This window comes from Budorcas taxicolor, chromosome 1 (genome assembly GCF_023091745.1).
Source record: "Budorcas taxicolor isolate Tak-1 chromosome 1, Takin1.1, whole genome shotgun sequence".
Taxonomy (NCBI): Eukaryota; Metazoa; Chordata; class Mammalia; order Artiodactyla; family Bovidae; genus Budorcas; species Budorcas taxicolor.
The window spans coordinates 47,477,986-47,496,930 of NC_068910.1; the positions used below are offsets into that span (position 1 = coordinate 47,477,986).

The following is an 18,945-nucleotide window of genomic DNA, read 5'->3' on the forward strand; positions in this document are numbered from 1 at the left end:
TGGGGAGTACTCATTAAAATTAAAGATCCATTTCTCCCTCAAGTCGGCAAGTCTACTCCTGTACTTGTATAAAGAGGTTTGCACACTGGTGCTCTCTGCGGAATGTCCATCATTATAGGAACTACTGATTGTGGATTCCTCCCTGCCTTGGAACACTGGGGAACTGGGGGGTTGGGTGGGATGTTTGGAGCAACACTGGTAAAGCTCTTTTGTCATCAGCATGACTTACAATTGTCCGTGCCTGGTGCAAGGTGATCAGAGAAGGCAACGGCACCCCACTCCAGTCCTCTGGCCTGGAAAATCCCATGGACGGAGGAGCCTGGTGGGCTGCAGTCCATGGGGTCGCTAAGAGTCAGAGACGACTGAGCGACTTCACTTTCACTTTCCACTTTCATGCATTGGAGAAGGAAATGGCAACCCACTCCAGTGTTCTTGCCTGGAGAATCCCAGGGACAGGGAAGCCTGGCGGGCTGCCGTCTATGGGGTCGCACAGAGTCGGACACGACTGAAGTGACTTAGCAGCAGCAGCAGTGCAAGGTGATAATAAAAAGACTGACTTGGATTTGATTTATTATTGTTTTAAAATTCCCATCAGGCAATGCCCCCATATTGCTTGCATCCTGGACAAATTGCTCCCACTCCCACACTCCCCGCTGGGGACCACTGGGATGCAGAGATCTGTGTGCTCTGACCTCTCCATCGCTTACTGTTAGGAAGAAGCGGTGGAAGAATAGAGGGAGTAGGATGCCGATTTTGCTGAAACACAGATACATCTACAGAATAATATTTCTAAATGTGCTATACATATATGATGCACAAATACGACTGTAGCCATTTGGTGGGAGAGAGCAGGGATGTAGGGTTGTGGTCAAGGCAGACTATATCTGTGGTGGTGGTTTAGTCACTAAGTTGTGTCCGGCCCTTGGAACCCGATGTACTATAGCCCGCCACACTCCTCTGTCCATGGTATCTTCCAGGCAAGAATACTGGAGTGGGTTGCCATTTCCTTCTCCAGGGGATCCTCCCAACCCAGGGATCGAACTCGGCAGGCAGATTCTTTCCTGACTGAGCTGACAGGGAAGCCCGCCTATATCTGTGTGTTTTAATAACGCCTATGTTATTTATATATTTGCATATATACATATACGTATAAGTATGCGTGCGTGCGTACTAAGTCACTTCAGTCGTGTCTGACTCTGCGACCCCATGGACTGTAGCCCGCCAGACTCCTCTGTCCGTGGGGATTCTCCAGGCAAGAATACTGGAGTGGGTTGCCACGCCCTCCTCCGGGGACCTCCCCAACTTATGGATCGAACCTGCGTCTTGTGTGTCTCCGGCATCAGCAGGAGGGTTCTTTATCACTATGCCATCTGGGAAGCCCTTATAAGTACACAAATAGTTTAAAATATACATTTATATACCTTTTCTTTTTTGAGGGGCGAACTGCCTTAGTAAATTAAACAGAAGGGAGGACAGAGGAGGGCCAGGGTTTTGAAGTCCCCAGAAGTTCAATGCCATCGCCACCTAGTGGGGAGAAGAGGACACTGCCAGAGAGGCAGAGGGCATCGGTCCTGGGTCCTTTCAGCGGGCCCTCGCCTTCTCCCTGTTGATGCCTCCTAAGACTTATCAGCAGCAGACAACTTACAAGTCACCTTAGAATAAATAGGGAACTTCAGGCACCTAGTGGTGATGGATAGGTGGCGTTTTATACCTGCATTTCAATCAGGCAGACAACCTCCAAGAATATCCCTTGAGGCAAGTCACCCAGAGTCCCTGGAAAACTGTCTCGACTTGAGCTAGATGATACTGAATCACAGTTGAACAGAATTTTATAAATTTTTCACTTATGATCATGACAAACTCACATGGCAGATCTGTAATGATCTTATTTTACAGAGGAGAAAGTGAGAGCCTGGACCAAATTTCTAAGTAATATATTAGCAGTTCAGGCAGCACTGATGCTAAATTCTGTGACCTGAAGACCTCTGAGGTCACGACTACCTTAAGGGGGGCCCCGGGATCAGGGACCTGGCTGACACATTCATAGAAGCTGATACATTTACTGTAGCAGATGCTGGTGATGTCCCGGGCTGTATCCCCCTGGACCTACATGAGTTGCCCACAGCTATGGGGGACAATTTCTGACCCATTGATGGTTTTCCACCTCAGATCCAGTCTCTGTCTCCATCTGAGGGATTTCTCAGGCACCATTCATGTAAACCTGTGTATAAAGTTTAGGCCCACCCTGGGTGGGGCCTCTCTCTACCGGTGGGAGATAGGAGACTGGGCAACTGCTGCCCATCTTCTGGGGGCAGAATTCTGAGCTGTGACCCACGTGGCTTCTCAGCAGGTCCCTGGTGGGATGGAGCCCCAGTGGTCTATGTTGTATCTGCACCGGCCTTTCTCATTTCTTGGTTTCACTCTTGGGTTTCCTGGGATTGCTTCTCTCAAAATCTACAACCAGATTTTTAACCCTAGACCTGCTTTTTGTGGAACCCCAACTGAGAATGCAAGACACGGTAGCTGGGTACTATGGGAGACGCAATGATGTTCAGAAAGTGGGTGTGGTTTCCCTAGGGGCCTAAAATGCCGCATTGGTAGTAATGTGAGTGGCACTGATGCTGTGCCTACAGAAGACAGAGGCAGCCGGACAGATCTCCCATAGGCTCGCGGTTCCAAACGGCTCAAAAGGGCACTTGAACTTTCCAGGCTTCACCTGTGTCACTTTAGAAAACATTGCTATGGGGAGGCCTCCGTTGGCATCACAGAGTTTAATACTCAGTCCACGGTGATCACTGTGGAAGAGATCACCATGGAGGGCCAGGGAGAGGTGAGGGCAAGGTCACAGCATGATCTTAGACCCAGAGCTGGGGATGAGCGGGGTGTTTCCAGAGAATAGCAAGTTAATCTGGATGCGGGTCCACGAACTGCCTGACACTGTAAGTAAAAAAAGAGAGAGAGAGAGAGTGTGCATAGAGGAGCGCTTTTCTAGAGAGAGACTCTGTAGCTTTAATCAGATTCTCTAAGAGGGTTCATGAGCTAAACCATGAGGGAGGAGGCACTGAGGACTCTCGAGATGGCTTGTGATGGGAACCAAGAATCACAGAATGTTAGTAAACTGCGCCCTCAGTTATGAGATCGAAACGACACTGACTGTGCCCTTGTTTGTGTTCTAGGAGAGAGCTCAACTCTTTACAAACATATCCACTCATCACAGCCATTCTCTGAAGTGGGTTGTAATATCCCCATTTGACAGATGAGGAAACTGAGACCGAAGAAGATGCCTTGTCCAAAGTCACATGGCTGGATTTGAACACAGGCAGGCTGATGCTAGACCCCATCCCCTTAACTCCATGCCAGGGGCCCTCAGACTTTAACACACAGCAGAATCACCAAGACAGCTTGGGCTCCATCCCCAGAATGTTGGATTCAGCAGCTCTGGGGCAGGGCCCAAGGATGTGCATTTCTAATAAGTTCCTAGGTGCTATGGTTGCGGCTGGTCTGGGGGCCACACTTTGCAAGCCCACTTTGAACTCTAAGCTCTCATCTCCAGAGAGGAGGGTATGCCTCCAAGAGTTGTGACCTGTGTCAGCGGCAAAACCAAGATAAGAACCTGGGTCTATGGATTCAGAATCCAGGACTCTCCATGCCACTCTTGCTTGGAGAGGGGCACAGCTTACTTAAAAATGAGTGGGTGCTTATGTGCACCCTGCTTTATTACCTGATGTGTGTCCAGCTCCAGAAGATGGCCACTGGGGGAAGGCAATTCCTTGGTTAGCTCCTCAGAGCCCCCCCGGGCCCTCCTCCACCTTCTGGCCCTCCGATCTGCAGCGTGGGGGGCCTCCTCAGGCTCGCTGCTGTCTGAGGTCTCCCTGCCAGCTGCCTGAAGGTTGAAGTTCACATCAAGCTCTCCCTGCAGGCGCATCTTCTCGGCTGCGGGGTTCCGGGGGGCCTTCCTCTGCAACCAGGACAGCCTGGCCTGGTGCCCAGCTTCCCGGGATGAGCCCACCGAGGAGGTCTCCGAGTCGGACCACGTGGCCTCGGGGTTGGGCGAGGGCCCAGAGGAGGCAGAGGGGCCTTGATCTGAGCCCGGAGCCTGTGCGGGCTGAGTCTGGGGTTCCCCGGGCAGAGCCCGGGGCTGCAGGCACAGCGTGCTCAAGGCCTCCCTCCAGTCAAAGTCCTCCTCGCTGTCGGAGCCCAGATCATCGTAGGCTGATGCCACACTGGAGGCCGCCTCCAGGGCCTGAAACGTGCCGCTCTTAGGTTTGGGCAGCAGGCGGGTTGGGGGCAGAGCCCCATCCTTCAGGGCCATCCAGTTCCCATCGGGGCTCTGCAGAACTGGGGCCACAGCTGCGGGCAGGAGGGAGAGAGAAGCCAGAGAAGGACTGTCAGCACCTCAGAGCGAGGGGCCCCTCAGACAGCCCTCCTCCTCTGCGCCCCTCTTCCTAGAGCTCTTTCTGGTCTCCCCACCCAGAGTGGGCTCCTCCTTCCCTGAGTTGCTGTGACAGCCTTTCTGGTTCACTCCAGTATCCATCCTGGCTTCTGGCTGACCACGCACAGGGCTGGGCCCTCCTCCCTGGTGACGGGAGCCCTGTGGCAGGGGCTGGGTCTCAGTCATCCTGCACTGTCCCAAAGCCAGCTCGTGCGGAGGAAACAGCAGAGGCTGGGAAGGCTGTAGGGATGCTGTGGGCTGAGTAAACCCGTCTCCAACTCACACTGAGAAACTCAAGAGCAGGGGCTGCCCTCGGATCTTTATTTCCCCACACTGAGCACACATGGTGTGTATACGGCAGGTGCTCAGTCAAGGTCTGGGAAGTGAGAATGTGTCTGGGGGGATGTGAATTTGTCGAAGGCACTGTCAAGTCTGAAGACTGAAGGTGGGTTTACTCAGCGTCCCTACAGTTGACCTCAGCCGTGGACCAACAGGCTCCAGAGCCGGCCGTTTCCCTGAGGCATAAACAGAACCTCTGAAAATAGTCCAGGGACATTAACCTTCTGGGATGACCTCTGTGCCTCCTCTGTGGTACATTTCTGCTCTGCTGGGATGGAGCAGTGCCCCCAAGGAGTAATCTGCTTCCTGCGAAACAGATCAGACATCTTTCAAGACCTCTGGGGTTAGTCTGGACAGCTTAGCATGTCAAGGGCCAAGTGGGCCTCAGAAAAACCAGCTGTTTTCTACGCAAGTGCTTTCTGTTCTTTAAGTCTTCATCCTGAGAGGTGCATGGCGTTTTGAGCTGCAGGTGAAATCATTTTTTGCGTGTGGTGTTGTTGAGCTAAATTTTGTGTTTTAATGCAATGATAAAATTACACATAGGTGCCTTAGTTTAGAGAAATTTATGCACAAAACATGTTTTGAAAACCAAGATCCTTTACAAATTTATTTGGAATGCTCATAACCCAGCAGAAACTGTTTTGCGAAATGGACTGTCTGCTAGAAATGCTTATAAAACCTCCTAAGTTTGTCAGTTTCTTAGTCTAAATTTTGAAATGCTCTTTCTTTGTTGTTTGTTTGCTGTGGAGACACTTGTTAACATGAGTAATTGAAGAGTCCTGACGCTTGGGTCTGGGGGCCATATTAGCTGTGGTATCTTGGACGCTGAAATGAATGCTAGGTTGGATTGGTGTCCCTGGGAAAGTGAAAGTGTCTCAGTCATGTCCGACTCATTGTGACCCCATGGACTATACAGCCCATGGAATTCTCCAGGCCAGAATACTGGAGTGGGTAGCCTTTCCCTTCTCCAGGGGATCTTCCCAACCGAGGGATCGAACCCAGGTTTCCTGCATTGCAGGTGGATTCTTTTCCAGCTGAGCCACCAGGGAAATCCGAGAATACTGGAGTGGGTAGCCTATCCCAACTCCAGGGGACCTTCCCGACCCAGGAATTGAACTGGGGTCTCCTGCCTTGCAGGCGGATTCTTTACCAACTGAGCTGTCTGGGAAGCCCTGGTGCTCCTGGCCTACATATCATAAGACACCTGCTCCTAGTACACACAGAACAGGCAGCTGAAGTGGGGCTGTGCAGCCAGGTGGGCTCTGAACCCACCTGCCCACTGCCTCACAGGTCTCAGCAAGCAAACTGCCCACATGGGAAGCATGCCCGCCTTATATACAGTGTGCTGTGTGAGAGACCTTGGTGGCCCCGCTGTCCCAGATGGGCACACCCCCACCCAGACTGATGGTAGGAGGGGCTGAGCAACCTCACGTCAGCCAAGCAGCCTCCCAACAGCATTTGTGAACCCCGCAGAACAGTTACTTGTCTGGTTCAGCCTGTCCACGCTCTTCCAGCTGGGCAACGCCTCCTCCTCCCTCGGCTGCTGCTCCCTTGGCTGCCTTGACGCAGCCTCCAGCGAAGGGGTCCTCGGGGCATCTTCTCTGCTGAGTGAGAATGCAGACTGCGACCGCTGTGCAAAGAAAAGAGGGGAAGGGGTGACCTCATCAGGCACAGTTCCCAGGGGGGCTGCCTTCCGATCTGTAGGCACCCCACTGCATGGAGATGACACAGCTGATGGTAATGGCTTTTCTCATCTTGAGGTTCAGAAGCTTCACATCAGTACATCCTGCTGTGAAAGTATTAGCTGCTGTTGTGTCTGTCTACAATCCCGTGGACTGTAGCCTGCCAGGCTCCTCTGTCCATGGAATTCTCCAGGCAAGAATACTGGAGTGGGTAGCCAGGTCCTTCTCAAGGGGATCTTTCTGACCCAGGGATTGAACCCAGGTCTCCTGCATTGCAGGCAGATTCTTTACCGTCTCGGCCACCAGGGATGCTACATCACGCCATATAATGGCACAGATGGTTCCCCGTTTATTCCACTGCAAGTGGCCAGGCCTCCCAGAAAGCATCAGAGATGAAATTCAACAGAGCTGATTCTTACAAGGCTCCTACTTACCCAGTCATTCTTCCAGCTGAGATTTCTCAGGGCCAATTGTGTGTGATGAAAATAAAAGCATTTTCCCTTCAGAGACCTTCAAACCTGAGCGTTGCAGCAGTGTATGCAGAAATTTGTAGTACAGTGTAAGTGCGGTGATATGTAAGCGAGCCAAGAGGGCCAGTTCGCAATCCCAGAGACTTTGCAACACGTTCCCGTTTAGTTAAAATGAACTCTAACCTAAGGACAAGTGGTACAAATGACTGGCAAGAAACATGTTCGAACTGTATCATTTCTGTATGTTACGAACGTAACTTTGAGAATTTGTAGCTCAGATGTTCTATACAGGGAATTTCATCAAACAGAAAGAGACCAATTTTTCCATCGTGATTTAATGAGAAAATTCTCTTCTCTTGGGGATTTACTTTGCTCTTTTTATATGGGTGAAATGGAGGAAGGAAAGGGCCAAGCCACAGAAAGCATCTCTGACTGTGGTATGAAGCAAAGTGTTCTGACTCTGGCCTTAGGCAGTCTGGCGCCACCTGCTGGCCAACAGCAACACTAACAGGCCCACTGCCTCCTCTCCTCGGGAGAAACGAATGGGCTTTCCTCCTCTCCCACCACAGACGCTGAGAGTAGGGGACAAACCGAGCGTGTCTGGAGAGTTGTGGGCAGCTGAGGCTGGACTCGGGACTCATCTGTACCTGGGATCCGAGATTACTTCTGGTGCAACACCTTGACTGAGTGACTTAATTTCCTGAGAAGCAGAAACCTAATCTTTGCTCTTGCTCCCCAGGTGGTGCAGTGGTCAAGAATCCACCTGCCAGTGTAGGAGACGCGGATTTGATCTTTCGCGTTGGGAGGATCCCCTGGATAAGGGAATGGCAGCCCACCCCAGTATTCTTGCCTGGAAGATACCATGGACAGAGGAGCCTGGTGGGCCGCAGTCCACGGGGTTGCAAAGAGTTGAATACAACTAAGTGAGCAACTAAGTGCACGCGCGCGCGCGCACACACACACACACACACACACACACACACACACAGAGTTTTGCTCTGCGCACAGTAAACGTATACTAAGTGGGAGCTTTAAAAAGCCATTTGAGAATAACAGAGGAGAATAGCAAACACCAGCTGCAGGATATCTGGGTGAAAAAACAGCATCATGACTAGGGTTTGGGGAGAGGACAGTGCACTCTGTAGCCTCACCCAGAAGGATGGCTAACAGTCTGAGAAAAGAGGGCTGAGGACGGGCCCAGTATCCCCATAGTCACAGGCCAGCCTGGGGCCCACAGCCCTCAGATACTGCGCATCTGCACACTGCTGGAGAGGGTGTTGCAGCCAGTTCTGGCCCAGAAAGAGTCGTAGGAAGCCTCTTCTACTTCCCCTCACAAGACCCTGAGGCTGATCCAGGAGGAAGAGGCATTTGCAGAACAAATACAGAGCCTTTCAAGCTGTGTGCCAAGGGTCACAACCTGACTCCTCTTTGATTACAGAAGAGAGTGCCACGGGCCTCCAGGCCTGCCGTTCTATGCAGCAGTCACAGGTTAATGCAGCCCAGGCGTGGAGGAGCTCTCCCCCTCTTATTGATCGGATAAGATTCTGTGTGCACTCAGTTCCCCCGTCTTATTGATCGGGTAAGATTCTGTGTGCACTCAGTTCAAACAGGCCATGGCCTGTGGTTTGAAACCCCGTTCCTCAAGCTGGGCTGAGAGCCCTGCTGCTTTAATACTGTGTTATATGACACTCTATTGCAACATCTGATTTTCTGCTGGTGTCCCCACTAGACTGCAAGCAACTGAGGGTAGTTAAAGGACAGTTAATGGTGACAGCTCCTGGCACAGTAACTGGTATAGAACTGGGAATCAGTGAATGTTTACTGTGGAGCGAATGACTTGAGGTAGGTTCCGGGGTAGGTTTTTAGAAGCGCCTGTTGATGGTGATGATCTTACTAACTTCTTGGATGATACTGGGGAGCAAGGGGAACAAATAAGAAGCCCACTGTCATCCTCACTTATATCAGGGAGGGTGAGGTCTTACTTGGAGGAGAGCCAGGCTAACACTCATCAAGTGGTTTTTTGGCCCAGCGTCAGTTCCGTCATTCTGAGGGCATGGCAAGCACTGATCCTGTCTCTAGTGCCCTGAACAGCTCTGATACTTGACAACAACAAAGGTTTTCTTGGGGTTGGGTATTCAGGGAGCCATCTATAATTTTGGGAAATCCCTGACAGATGATGAGGGGTGATCATAGAGGAGAGATCAAGGCTGACAGTCTGTTGACAGGTGAAGTTAGTAAAAATGAAGCAAAAAAATCCTTCCGTGTCAAACTGCCATCTATTCAGGGGGATACACCCTTCTTTTTAAAATCTGGCTGTGCTGTGTCTTAGTTGGGGCATGTAGGATCTAAATCCCTGGCCAGCGATCGAACCCATGTACCCTGCACTGAGAGTGTGGAGTCTTAGCCACTGGACAACCAGGGAGGTCTCAGCGGGACATACCTTTGATATGCCTCCCACCTAGGACTGGCAAGACCCCCCCGCCCCTCTTCCACGTAATCACACAGATCTTCCTGTCTCTGCTCCAGTCATATTCCAACTTGTCGTCTTTTCCATGGACTGTGAGTGCCTTGAAGATGGCCTTCTGGGTGTGACCCTCAGTCCCACGTTTGTGACCGAATTTGTAGGATTATAACATGGTTTGAAGACTAGCAAGAAGAGCTAAGAAAGCCTTCCTCAGCGATCAATGCAAAGAAATAGAGGAAAACAACAGAATGGGAAAGACTAGAGATCTCTTGAAGAAAAGTAGAGATACCAAGGGACCATGTCATGCAAAGATGGGCTCAATTAAGGACAGAAATGGTATGGACCTAACAGAAGCAGGAGATATTAAGAAGAAGTGGCAAGAATACACAGAAGAACTGTACAAAAAAGATCTTCACGACCCAGATAATCATGATGGTGTGATCACTCACCTAGAGGCAGACATCCTGGAATGTGAAGTCAAGTGGGCCTAAGAAAGCATTACTACAAACAAAGCTAGTGGAGGTGATGGAATTCCAGTTGAGCTATTTCAGATCCTGAAAGATGATTCTGTGAAAGTGCTGCACTCAATATGCCAGCAAATTTGGAAAACTCAGCAGTGGCCACAGGACTGGAAAAGGTCAGTTTTCATTCCAATCCCAAAGAAAGGCAATGCCAAAGAATGCTCAAACTACTGCACAATTGCACTCATCTCACTTGCTAGTAAAGTAATGCTCAGAATTCTCCAAGCCAGGCTTCAACAATATGTGAACCGTGAACTTCCAGATGTTCAAGCCGGTTTTAGAAAAGGCAGAGGAACCAGAGATCAAATTGCCAACATCCACTGGATCATGGAAAAAGCAAGAGAGTTCCAGAAAAACATCTATTTCTGCTTTATTGACTATGCCAAAGCCTTTGACTGTGTGGATCACATTAAACTGTGGAAAATTCTGAGAGAGATGGGAATACCAGACCACCTGACCTGCCTCTTGAGAAACCTATATGCAGGTCAGGAAGCAAATTTGAGTGAACTCCGGGAGTTTGTGATGGACAGGGAGGTCTGGCGTGCTGCAATTCATGGAGTTGCGGAGTCAGACATGACTGAGCGACTGAACTGAACTGAACTGAACACGGTCTGACTCTAAGGAGCTGATGGCCTGTTGCCAGGCGCAGTATTCCTGCAGCCTCCCCTGAGTTGTTTTCTATACCGTGGCTTCTATTTTCCTATCTTCAAACTTCACACTATAAATCACAACATACATGTTTAAAAGAGAGAGGAAATGATAGCATTTCATTTTGCAGTGGCTCAAACAATGTTTTATTTCTGTATGTGTGTGTCTGTAAGAGGTGGCTGGGTTCCACTTCTATAGGACAAAAATTCTCCCTTACTTATAAAAGCCAAGATCAAAACAGGAAAAGTCCTTCTCTGGTCCCAACAGGGAAGATGAGATCTGTTTTTCATGAGTTAAGGATGCCAGGCTTTCGTAATCTATTTCAGGCAAGCCACTGTTTCACACTAGGGGAAAAAAACTACACCCTGACAGTCACGAAAATCCCTAGAGAGCTGCCTCCAGCGTATCTCAGGACACTGCTGGTCTGCTGTCTCCAGCCAGGGTGGAAAAGCCCCAGTTTTGAGACCTAGACCCAGTTTTGCCACAAGTTCATTGCAATAAACATATGGCCCAGAAGATGGCGCCACCACGACACTTTTACTTGCCAGTTGGTTCAACCTCCTTGCTCTTAGAGGAAAGTAAGTGATGGGATCACTCAGTTAATTTATTTGCTCTGTTATCCTGGCTGGGCACTCTGTGCCCATCCTTCCACTCCCACTCACGGTGTCTGTTTTCTTTCCTCCTGCCCACCCTAGGGTCCATGGAAGAAACAAGGCTGGCGATGTCAGCAAGGGGCGGCCTGAGTTATAGTGTCTGCATGGTAGGTGGAGTCCACGGGTCCAGGAGTGTTATCCTGACAGCAAGGCCTTGCAAAGATGGACTGAGAATTTCAAATCGGCCCCACCTCTTAACTCTTGGGGCATGAAAGTGTAGTATGTTGGGAAAGGGGTCCATGCTAGCTCCTCCTCCTGGGCGTCCCTGGTGGCTCAGAAGGTAAATAATTCGCCTGCAGTGCTGGAGACTCGGGTTTGATCCCTGGATCGGGAAGATCCCCTGGAGGAGGAAATGGCAACCCACTCCTGTATTCTTACCCGGAGAATTCCATGGACAGAGGAGCCCGGTGGGCTACAGTCCGTGGGGTCACACAGAGTTGGACACGACTGAGCGATAACACTTTAACTTTCATTCTAAGCCTCAGGGATCAGTGCGATGCCAAGCACACAGAGTGGACTCAGTAAGTATCAGTCACAATAGCAGCATTTATTAAGCTCCGCCACTGAGCCAGGACAACTCCATTCCCTCACTCTGTCTGAGTGGGGACACACGAGTGACCTGCGGCAGCTTGGACCAACTTGCTCACGCACATGGTCGGTGAGGGGCAGAGGCAGGGCTTGACCTTGGGTCTGTCTGGCTCCAGGGTGATGCTCTGCTGTGCCCTCTTGGTGCTGCACCTGACACCCTTTCCTGAAAGCCTGGGGACAACGCACTCCTGGCTAACAAGCCTCAACCCAGCAGGACATGCCATCCAATCCAGCTGGTTCTGAAGCTTTAGACAAAACTCGCAGGGTGATCATGAGTTACTTTTGTTAAAGCTTCCTCTGCAGTCACTGGTCCCCTGTGTGGGCAGCAGCATCCTGCCTTCCTTATATCTCTTGCGATGGTATATGGTTGCTATGACTGCAATGATTATCATCATCACCAACAGGGCAGACTCCCTGGGGCTTCAAAATAGTCTCTGTTTTCAAGGAGCCCATATCAGGGATGAACAGAGAGTGAAAGTTTTTAGTATCAAGGGTTTGTGGGCAAAGGGGTCAACGACAGTGTTCAAATGAATAACAGCTGAGACATAGCTTTGCTTTGTATTTCGGGGGACAGGCACATCCATTAAATTCAATCCAACAATTATAACAGTAGTGAAAAATCTTCAGGTCTATACTACAGTCATTTAAAGGACAGAGCAAAATGTGAGGGAGGAAAATGACAAAACCACAAAGAGAAATGGGTGAAGAAAATAGAAAAGGACGGAGAAGAGACAGAGAAAGTCAGACAGACACAGCTCAGTCGCTGGGCACACTGCATGCCCAGCCTCTGCCCTCTTCATTGTTATCGTTAGGGTCACCATATGAATACTAAGATGACTTTTTACATACGCGCGCCCAAGGAGACAGGCGCTAAATGAATGATAACCCCCGCCCTGGTGCCTGTTAGGATATTGCATCTTAAGGCTTTGAAAATCAAGACTGCACTGACCCCCTTCCCAGCGGAGAGCCACACAATCAGAGAGGAAATTAAAAAGAGGGACGATCACACTGAATTTTCTTTCAAGAGAACAGATAAGAAATCCTGTCTGACTGGAGATGGATTAAGTTTGGGTTTTGCAGTTAAGCCCAAGGACGGAGTCCTACAGTGTTACGGGGTTCTGCATAGTTACCCCGGAGCCAGAGTATCCACATCTGTGGAGGACTGAGGACACAGGAGGGAGCACTGCCAGGAGGCCAGGGGCTCAGGAGGGAGCACTGCCAGGAGGCCAGGGGCTCAGGAGGGAGCACTGCCAGGAGGCCTGAGGACCGGCACTTCCAGGAGGCCAGTGGCTCAGGAGGCCTGAGGACACAGGAGGGAGAACTGCTAGGAGGCCAGTGGCTCAGGAGGCCTGAGGACACAGGAAGGAGCACTTCCAGGAGGCCAGTGGCTCAGGTGGGAGCACTGCCAGGAGGCCAGTGGCTCAGGAGGGAGCACTGCCAGGAGGCCAGGGGCTCAGGTGGGAGCACTGCCAGGAGGCCAGTGGCTCAGGTGGGAGCACTTCCAGGAGGCCAGGGGCTCAGGTGGGAGCACTACCAGGAGGCCAGGGGCTCAGGTGGGAGCACTACCAGGAGGCCAGTGGCTCAGGTGGGAGCACTACCAGGAGGCCAGTGGCTCAGGAGGGAGCACTGCCAGGAGGCCAGTGGCTCAGGAGGCCTGAGGACACAGGGAGGAGCACTTCCAGGAGGCCAGTGGCTCAGGTGGAAGCACTTCCAGGAGGCCAAGGGCTCAGGTGGGAGCACTGCCAGGAGGCCAGGGGCTCAGGTGGGAGCACTGCCAGGAGGCCAGGGGCTCAGGTGGGAGCACTGCCAGGCCTGAGGACACAGGAGAGAGCACTGCCAGAAGGCCAGTGGCTCAGGGCCCTCCGGGTCTGCAGCTCAGGGTCCCTCCTCAAGATGCCACGAAAGGGTCATCCTTCAGCCCCCAGCCTCTGCCCACCCCCCACCCCCCACACCATCCCCACTGCTGCAGATGGCATGATTTCATTCTCCTTTATCCTGCCTTTCCAGTTTTAAGTTGCCTCTGTGTGTTGCCCGGTCCTCTCCCCCATGCTATGACTTGGGTCCCTGCAGCTGATGGAACACAAGTCCTGCCGGCCAGCCCTGCTCCTTTTCTTGCTGAATCTCCACACCCAGGACCCAGCCTCTATCCTCTGCCCCACATGCGCCCTCGCTGGGGAAGGAGGAACACACACCAAAGGACTTTACGGGCTCAGTGACCCTCCCCAGCTGTGACAGGCCTGGACCCTTGGGTCACTGGACAGACGCTGTGCTTCGTGACTGGGGAGAAGGAACAAAAAGGTCTTCCCACATCCCGATGCCCCATCCACGGGCCGCTGTGGCCTCAGAAGGCAGCGGTCACTCTCTCACAGTCCTCGGTTTCCCTACAGCAAGTGCTCAGGTTGTGAGAACACACACGGCCCTAGGAAAGCCATTCTCCCCACGGGACTCAGTGCAGCTCTTTTCAGAATGAACTGTAAAAAGCTTGTTGACAGTGTTATTTTTCCTAAACTGGTCTCTGTGTAAAAACCCACCTCCGCGTGTAAGAGAACAGGCCTCCTGGCCCCCACCCCTCGCTGCCTGGCGGGCACATGTGCTGACTACAGATGTTAGGCGTGGCGCCCCCGTTTCTACGGGGAGAATGGTTCTGAGCCGCACACAGCAGGGTCCCTGTAGGGGTGGGCCGGGGCGGCATAGGGGCTCACCCAGAAGGTGGCGGAAGCTCGGGGGCCCCGCGGGGCGGCTGCGGGCCCCGCGTCAGCTGCCTCTGCACCGCAGCTCTGGGGCTGCGGCCACTCCGGCTCGTCTTCCACGCGCTGCTCACTTTTGCTCTTCTGTTTCCTTATGATCTGGGGAGGAGGCAGGTGACAAAGGGGACACGTTATTGGCGAGACTTCCAGTGCTATGTGGTGTAACGGGGATCATCTTTGGGAAATTTTTAGCCACGGAAAAGCTTAGCTTCAACTGAATACCAGCCAGTTTCAGACCCACCTTGTGATAAAACAGCACAACCAAAGGTTTGAACATCCTACAGCGCTTTACAGTTTGAATGCAGTCCTCTTATGATGCTGGCAGCCTTTTCTGTTAAGGGCCTACTGTGTGCCAGTCTCTGTGCTCGACACCATGTAGTACAAGGCCTTCCCTGGTGGCTCAGATGGTAAAGAATCTGCCTGCAGTGCAGGAGGGCAGGTTCAGCCCCTGGGTCAGGAAGATCCGCTGGAGAGGGAAATAGAAACCCACTCCAATGTTCTTGCCTAGAGAGTTCCATGGACAGAGGAGACTCGTGGGCTGCAGTCCATGGGGTCGCTTGATGTCATATATGCTTTACATCATTTAATTGTCAGAATAACTCTAAGAGTTACCTACTGTGCTGCTGCTGCTGCTGAGTCACTTCAGTCGGGTCCGACTCTGTGCGACCCCACAGACCCCAACTCTGTGCAGCCCACCAGGCTCCCCCGTCCCTGGGATTCTCCAGGCAAGAACACTGGAGTGGGTTGCCATTTCCTTCTCCAATGCATGAAAGTGAGAAGTGAAAGTGAAATCGCTCAGTCGTGTCTGACTCCTAGCGACCCCATGGACTGCAGCCCACCAGGCTCCTCCGTCCATGGGATTTTCCAGGCAAGAGTACTGGAGTGGGGTGCCATCGCCTTCTCCGAACCTACTATAGCTCCCCCTAATTTACAGATGCAGAGTTTATCTCAGAGGTCATCAGTTAAGGACACACAGCTCATCAACAGTGGAGCTGGATCTCAAGCCCAGAGTCTCCGGCTGTACACCCTGACTTTAGGAAGGGTCTGAAAGCCCTAAGGAGGCGGCAAATACCAAGTGTCATGAAGGAAGGCTTCAGCTTGTCTGCACCGCTTGCTATGCTGGGCACGGCCACTTGGGTTTAATAAGTCTGTTTGTACAGAGATCTCTGGGCCAGGTTCCTGGCTCCTCACCCACTAGCTCAATCCCTAAGGGCAAGCAAGTTCACACTGCTTATTTGTTGCAGTGCAATGCAACCCCTCTCCTTAGCCCCAGAGTACGATGGCAAAAGTGAGAAGGAACAAGACAAATGGTGCCCAAGACAGCAGTGGTACCCTCCGCGGCCCTTCCGCTCACCGAAGGCCCTGGTCTGGACCAGGGTGGCCCGTTGCAGCCGTGTGGTTGCCAGGGCGCACCTACCTTCTGCAGGATGGTTGTGGCCAGCTCCTCGGTCAGCTCCTCCTTGTGGTCCCGCAGGTAACTGGCCTCATTCTGCTTGTCCTGCAGAGGGAAGAAGAGAAGGTTGTGAGCTGTGGCTGTGTTGGGGGGACTTGGCAATCGATTTCTTGGGAGTCCTGACCGCAAATGCAGGGGGAGGATGGGCTCATTTCAAGGATGGTTACATGACGATGGTGTCCCCACAAGCTGCGCTTTCTCTCGGCAGCCAGGACACCACCCACACCACCTTCCAGACAGACACTGTGGGGGGTGGGGGCATACCAGGCTATCCCCATAGGCTTCTGCTTTGGAGATGGCTTCCTCGATGGCCTCTTCAGCCACCCGTAGGGCGACAGCCAACGTGTCCATCATGCTGTGTCCTGGACAGGAAACAGAGCAGAGACCACTTCTAAAAGGCAAGGACAAGTGGAAGGCCCTTGTGTCAAAGTCATGAGCTAACTAGCACGAGGCTAGGCCATAGTCCTCCTGTGCCCTGGCACTAAGGACAGCTCCAAACACACAAAGAGGCTTAAAGACAACGGACAAAGGGGTTAACACAGCAGCTCTTCACCTACCTTCTCCGATGAAGATTATGCTTTGTTGTGTGCGTGTACTGTATCATTTGTAATGATAGGCAGGAAAACTGAAATCTTCTAAGGGCGGTGCTCATGGTTTAATGCAAATACAAAATCCACAAAAGAGTTTTTTAGATTCTAAGCCCATACTAGCAATAGCGTTGGCCCACCTTGCCCAACTCAACCACCTGCTGGGCCACAGACCAAGCATCATGGTTTAACAACGTTGTGTTGCAGATGAACAGCGAGGGGACTCAGCCATATGTAGACCATCCAGGCTGCCACATAACACTGTTAGAGCTGAGACGCGAATTCAGGACTCTCTGTCTCCAAATCCCGTGATTTTTAACCGCAAAAGTGAGATAAATACAAACTAACATGATTTTTAAAAATAAAGCTATCATATATCTAGTGGATGTATTTTTTTGCATATGGCAACAGACAGGAGGAAGTGTCCTTAAACCAAAGGACTTCCCCAGGGGACAGAATTCTCTCTGGAGTCAAGTACTTGGAAGAGTTCTGCTTCCTGGAGGTACTAGATTTTTACCTCTTACTTGAAAGTGAGAATTTCTATCATTCCTCTTAGTTCACCACAGAAGCCCAACTCACACCAGGCATAAGATCAGAGGTCTGCAGGGGCTGGTTGCCTACGTCTCCTCTTCCCCTTCTCAACCTCCTGTTTCCATCTATAATCTGCTAGTCAGGCATTATTGAACACGTGCAAATCTCCTGAAAGCCACCTCGGATGCTTTGTAGAATGAGATAAGGTGTAAATATATCAATTCATTAGTTAATCAGTCCCTAAGCTGGATCATGGAAAAAGCAAGAGAGTTCCAGAAAAAGATCTATTTCTGCTTTATTGACTATGCCAAAGCCTTTGACTGTGTGGATCACAACAAACTGTGAAAAATTTTGAGATGGGAATACCAGACCACCTGACCTGCCTCTTGAGAAATCTATATGCAGGTCAGGAAGTAACAGTTAGAACTGGACATGGAACAACAGACTGGTTCCAAATAGGAAAAGGAGTATGTCAAGGCTGTATATTGTCACCCTGCTTATTTAACTTATATGCAGAGTATATCATGAGAAACGCTGGACTGGAAGAAACACAAGCTGGAATCAAGATTGCCAGGAGAAATATCAATAACCTCAGCTATGCAGATGACACCACCCTTATGGCAGAAAGTGAAGAGGAACTAAAGAGCCTCTTGATGAAAGTGAAAGAGGAGAGTGAAAAAGTTGGCTTAAAGCTCAACATTCAGAAAACGAAGATCATGGCATCCGGTCCCATCACTTCATGGGAAATAGATGGGGAAACAGTGGAAACAGTGTCAGACTTTATTTTTTGGGGCTCCAAAATCACTGCAGATGGTGACTGCAGCCATGAAATTAAAAGACATTTCCTCCTTGGAAGAAAAGTTATGACCAACCTAGATAGCATATTCAAAAGCAGAGACATTACTTTGCAGACTAAGGTCCATCTAGTCAAGGCTATGGTTTTTCCTGTGGTCATGTATGGATGTGAGAGTTGGGCTGTGAAGAAGATTGAGTGCTGAAGAATTGATGCTTTTGAACTGTGGTGTTGGAGAAGACTCTTGAGAGTCCTTTGGACTGCAAGGAGATCCAGCCAGTCCATTCTGAAGGAGATCAGCCCTGGATTTCTTTGGAAGGAATGATGCTAAAGCTGAAACTCTAGTACTTTGGCCACCTCATGCGAAGAGTTGACTCATTGGAAAAGACTCTGATGCTGGGAGGGATTGGGGGCAGGAAGAGAAGGGGACGACAGAGGATGAGATGGCTGGATGGCATCACTGATTTGATGGATGTGAGTCTGAGTGAATTCCGGGAGTTAGTGATGGACAGGGAGGCCTGGCGTGCTGAGATTCATGGGGTCGCAAAGAGTCAGACACGACTGAGCGACTGAACTGAACTGAACTGAAATTAAAATACTTAATTCAAGCTTCTTAGGCTCCTGAAGACACACATGTGAACAGAAAGTAGCATTTGGCAAACATAATAAATCTCCCAAACCAACCCGAACATATATGCTATGCATACTAAGTCACTTCAGTCGTGTCCAACTCTTTGTGACCCCATAGACTATAGCCCTCCAGGCTCCTCTGTCCGTGGGATTCTCCAGGCAAGAGTGCTGGAGTGGGTTGCCATTCCCTTAAACTCCTGGGCATCTTCCCGACCCAGGGATCGAACCAGCATCTCTTATGTCTCCTGGGTTAGCAGGCAGGTTCTTAACCACTAGCACCACCTGGGAAGCCCAAACCAACCCACTTAAAGTCAAAGCCGTCTAGCCAGGCAGCTGATGAGGACATTGCAAACTGGCTGTGAGTCCTGACAGAGACACGCCTAGGGTTCAGCACCTCTCAAGTGTGG

General features: G+C 51.0%; 1 protein-coding gene across 1 annotated transcript in view; it reads right to left on the bottom strand.

Moving 5' to 3' along the window:
• MYRIP (myosin VIIA and Rab interacting protein) overlaps positions 1 to 18,945 on the bottom strand; it is a 219,280-nt gene that overhangs the window by 50,743 nt on the left and 149,592 nt on the right. Inside the window, exons 6-10 of the mRNA XM_052641292.1 lie at positions 16,262 to 16,359; positions 15,962 to 16,042; positions 14,500 to 14,643; positions 6,254 to 6,401; positions 3,722 to 4,350 (exon numbers count right to left, since the gene is read on the bottom strand). Coding sequence (XP_052497252.1) covers positions 3,722 to 4,350; positions 6,254 to 6,401; positions 14,500 to 14,643; positions 15,962 to 16,042; positions 16,262 to 16,359 — 1,100 coding nt within the window. The remainder of the gene's footprint in view (positions 1 to 3,721; positions 4,351 to 6,253; positions 6,402 to 14,499; positions 14,644 to 15,961; positions 16,043 to 16,261; positions 16,360 to 18,945) is intronic.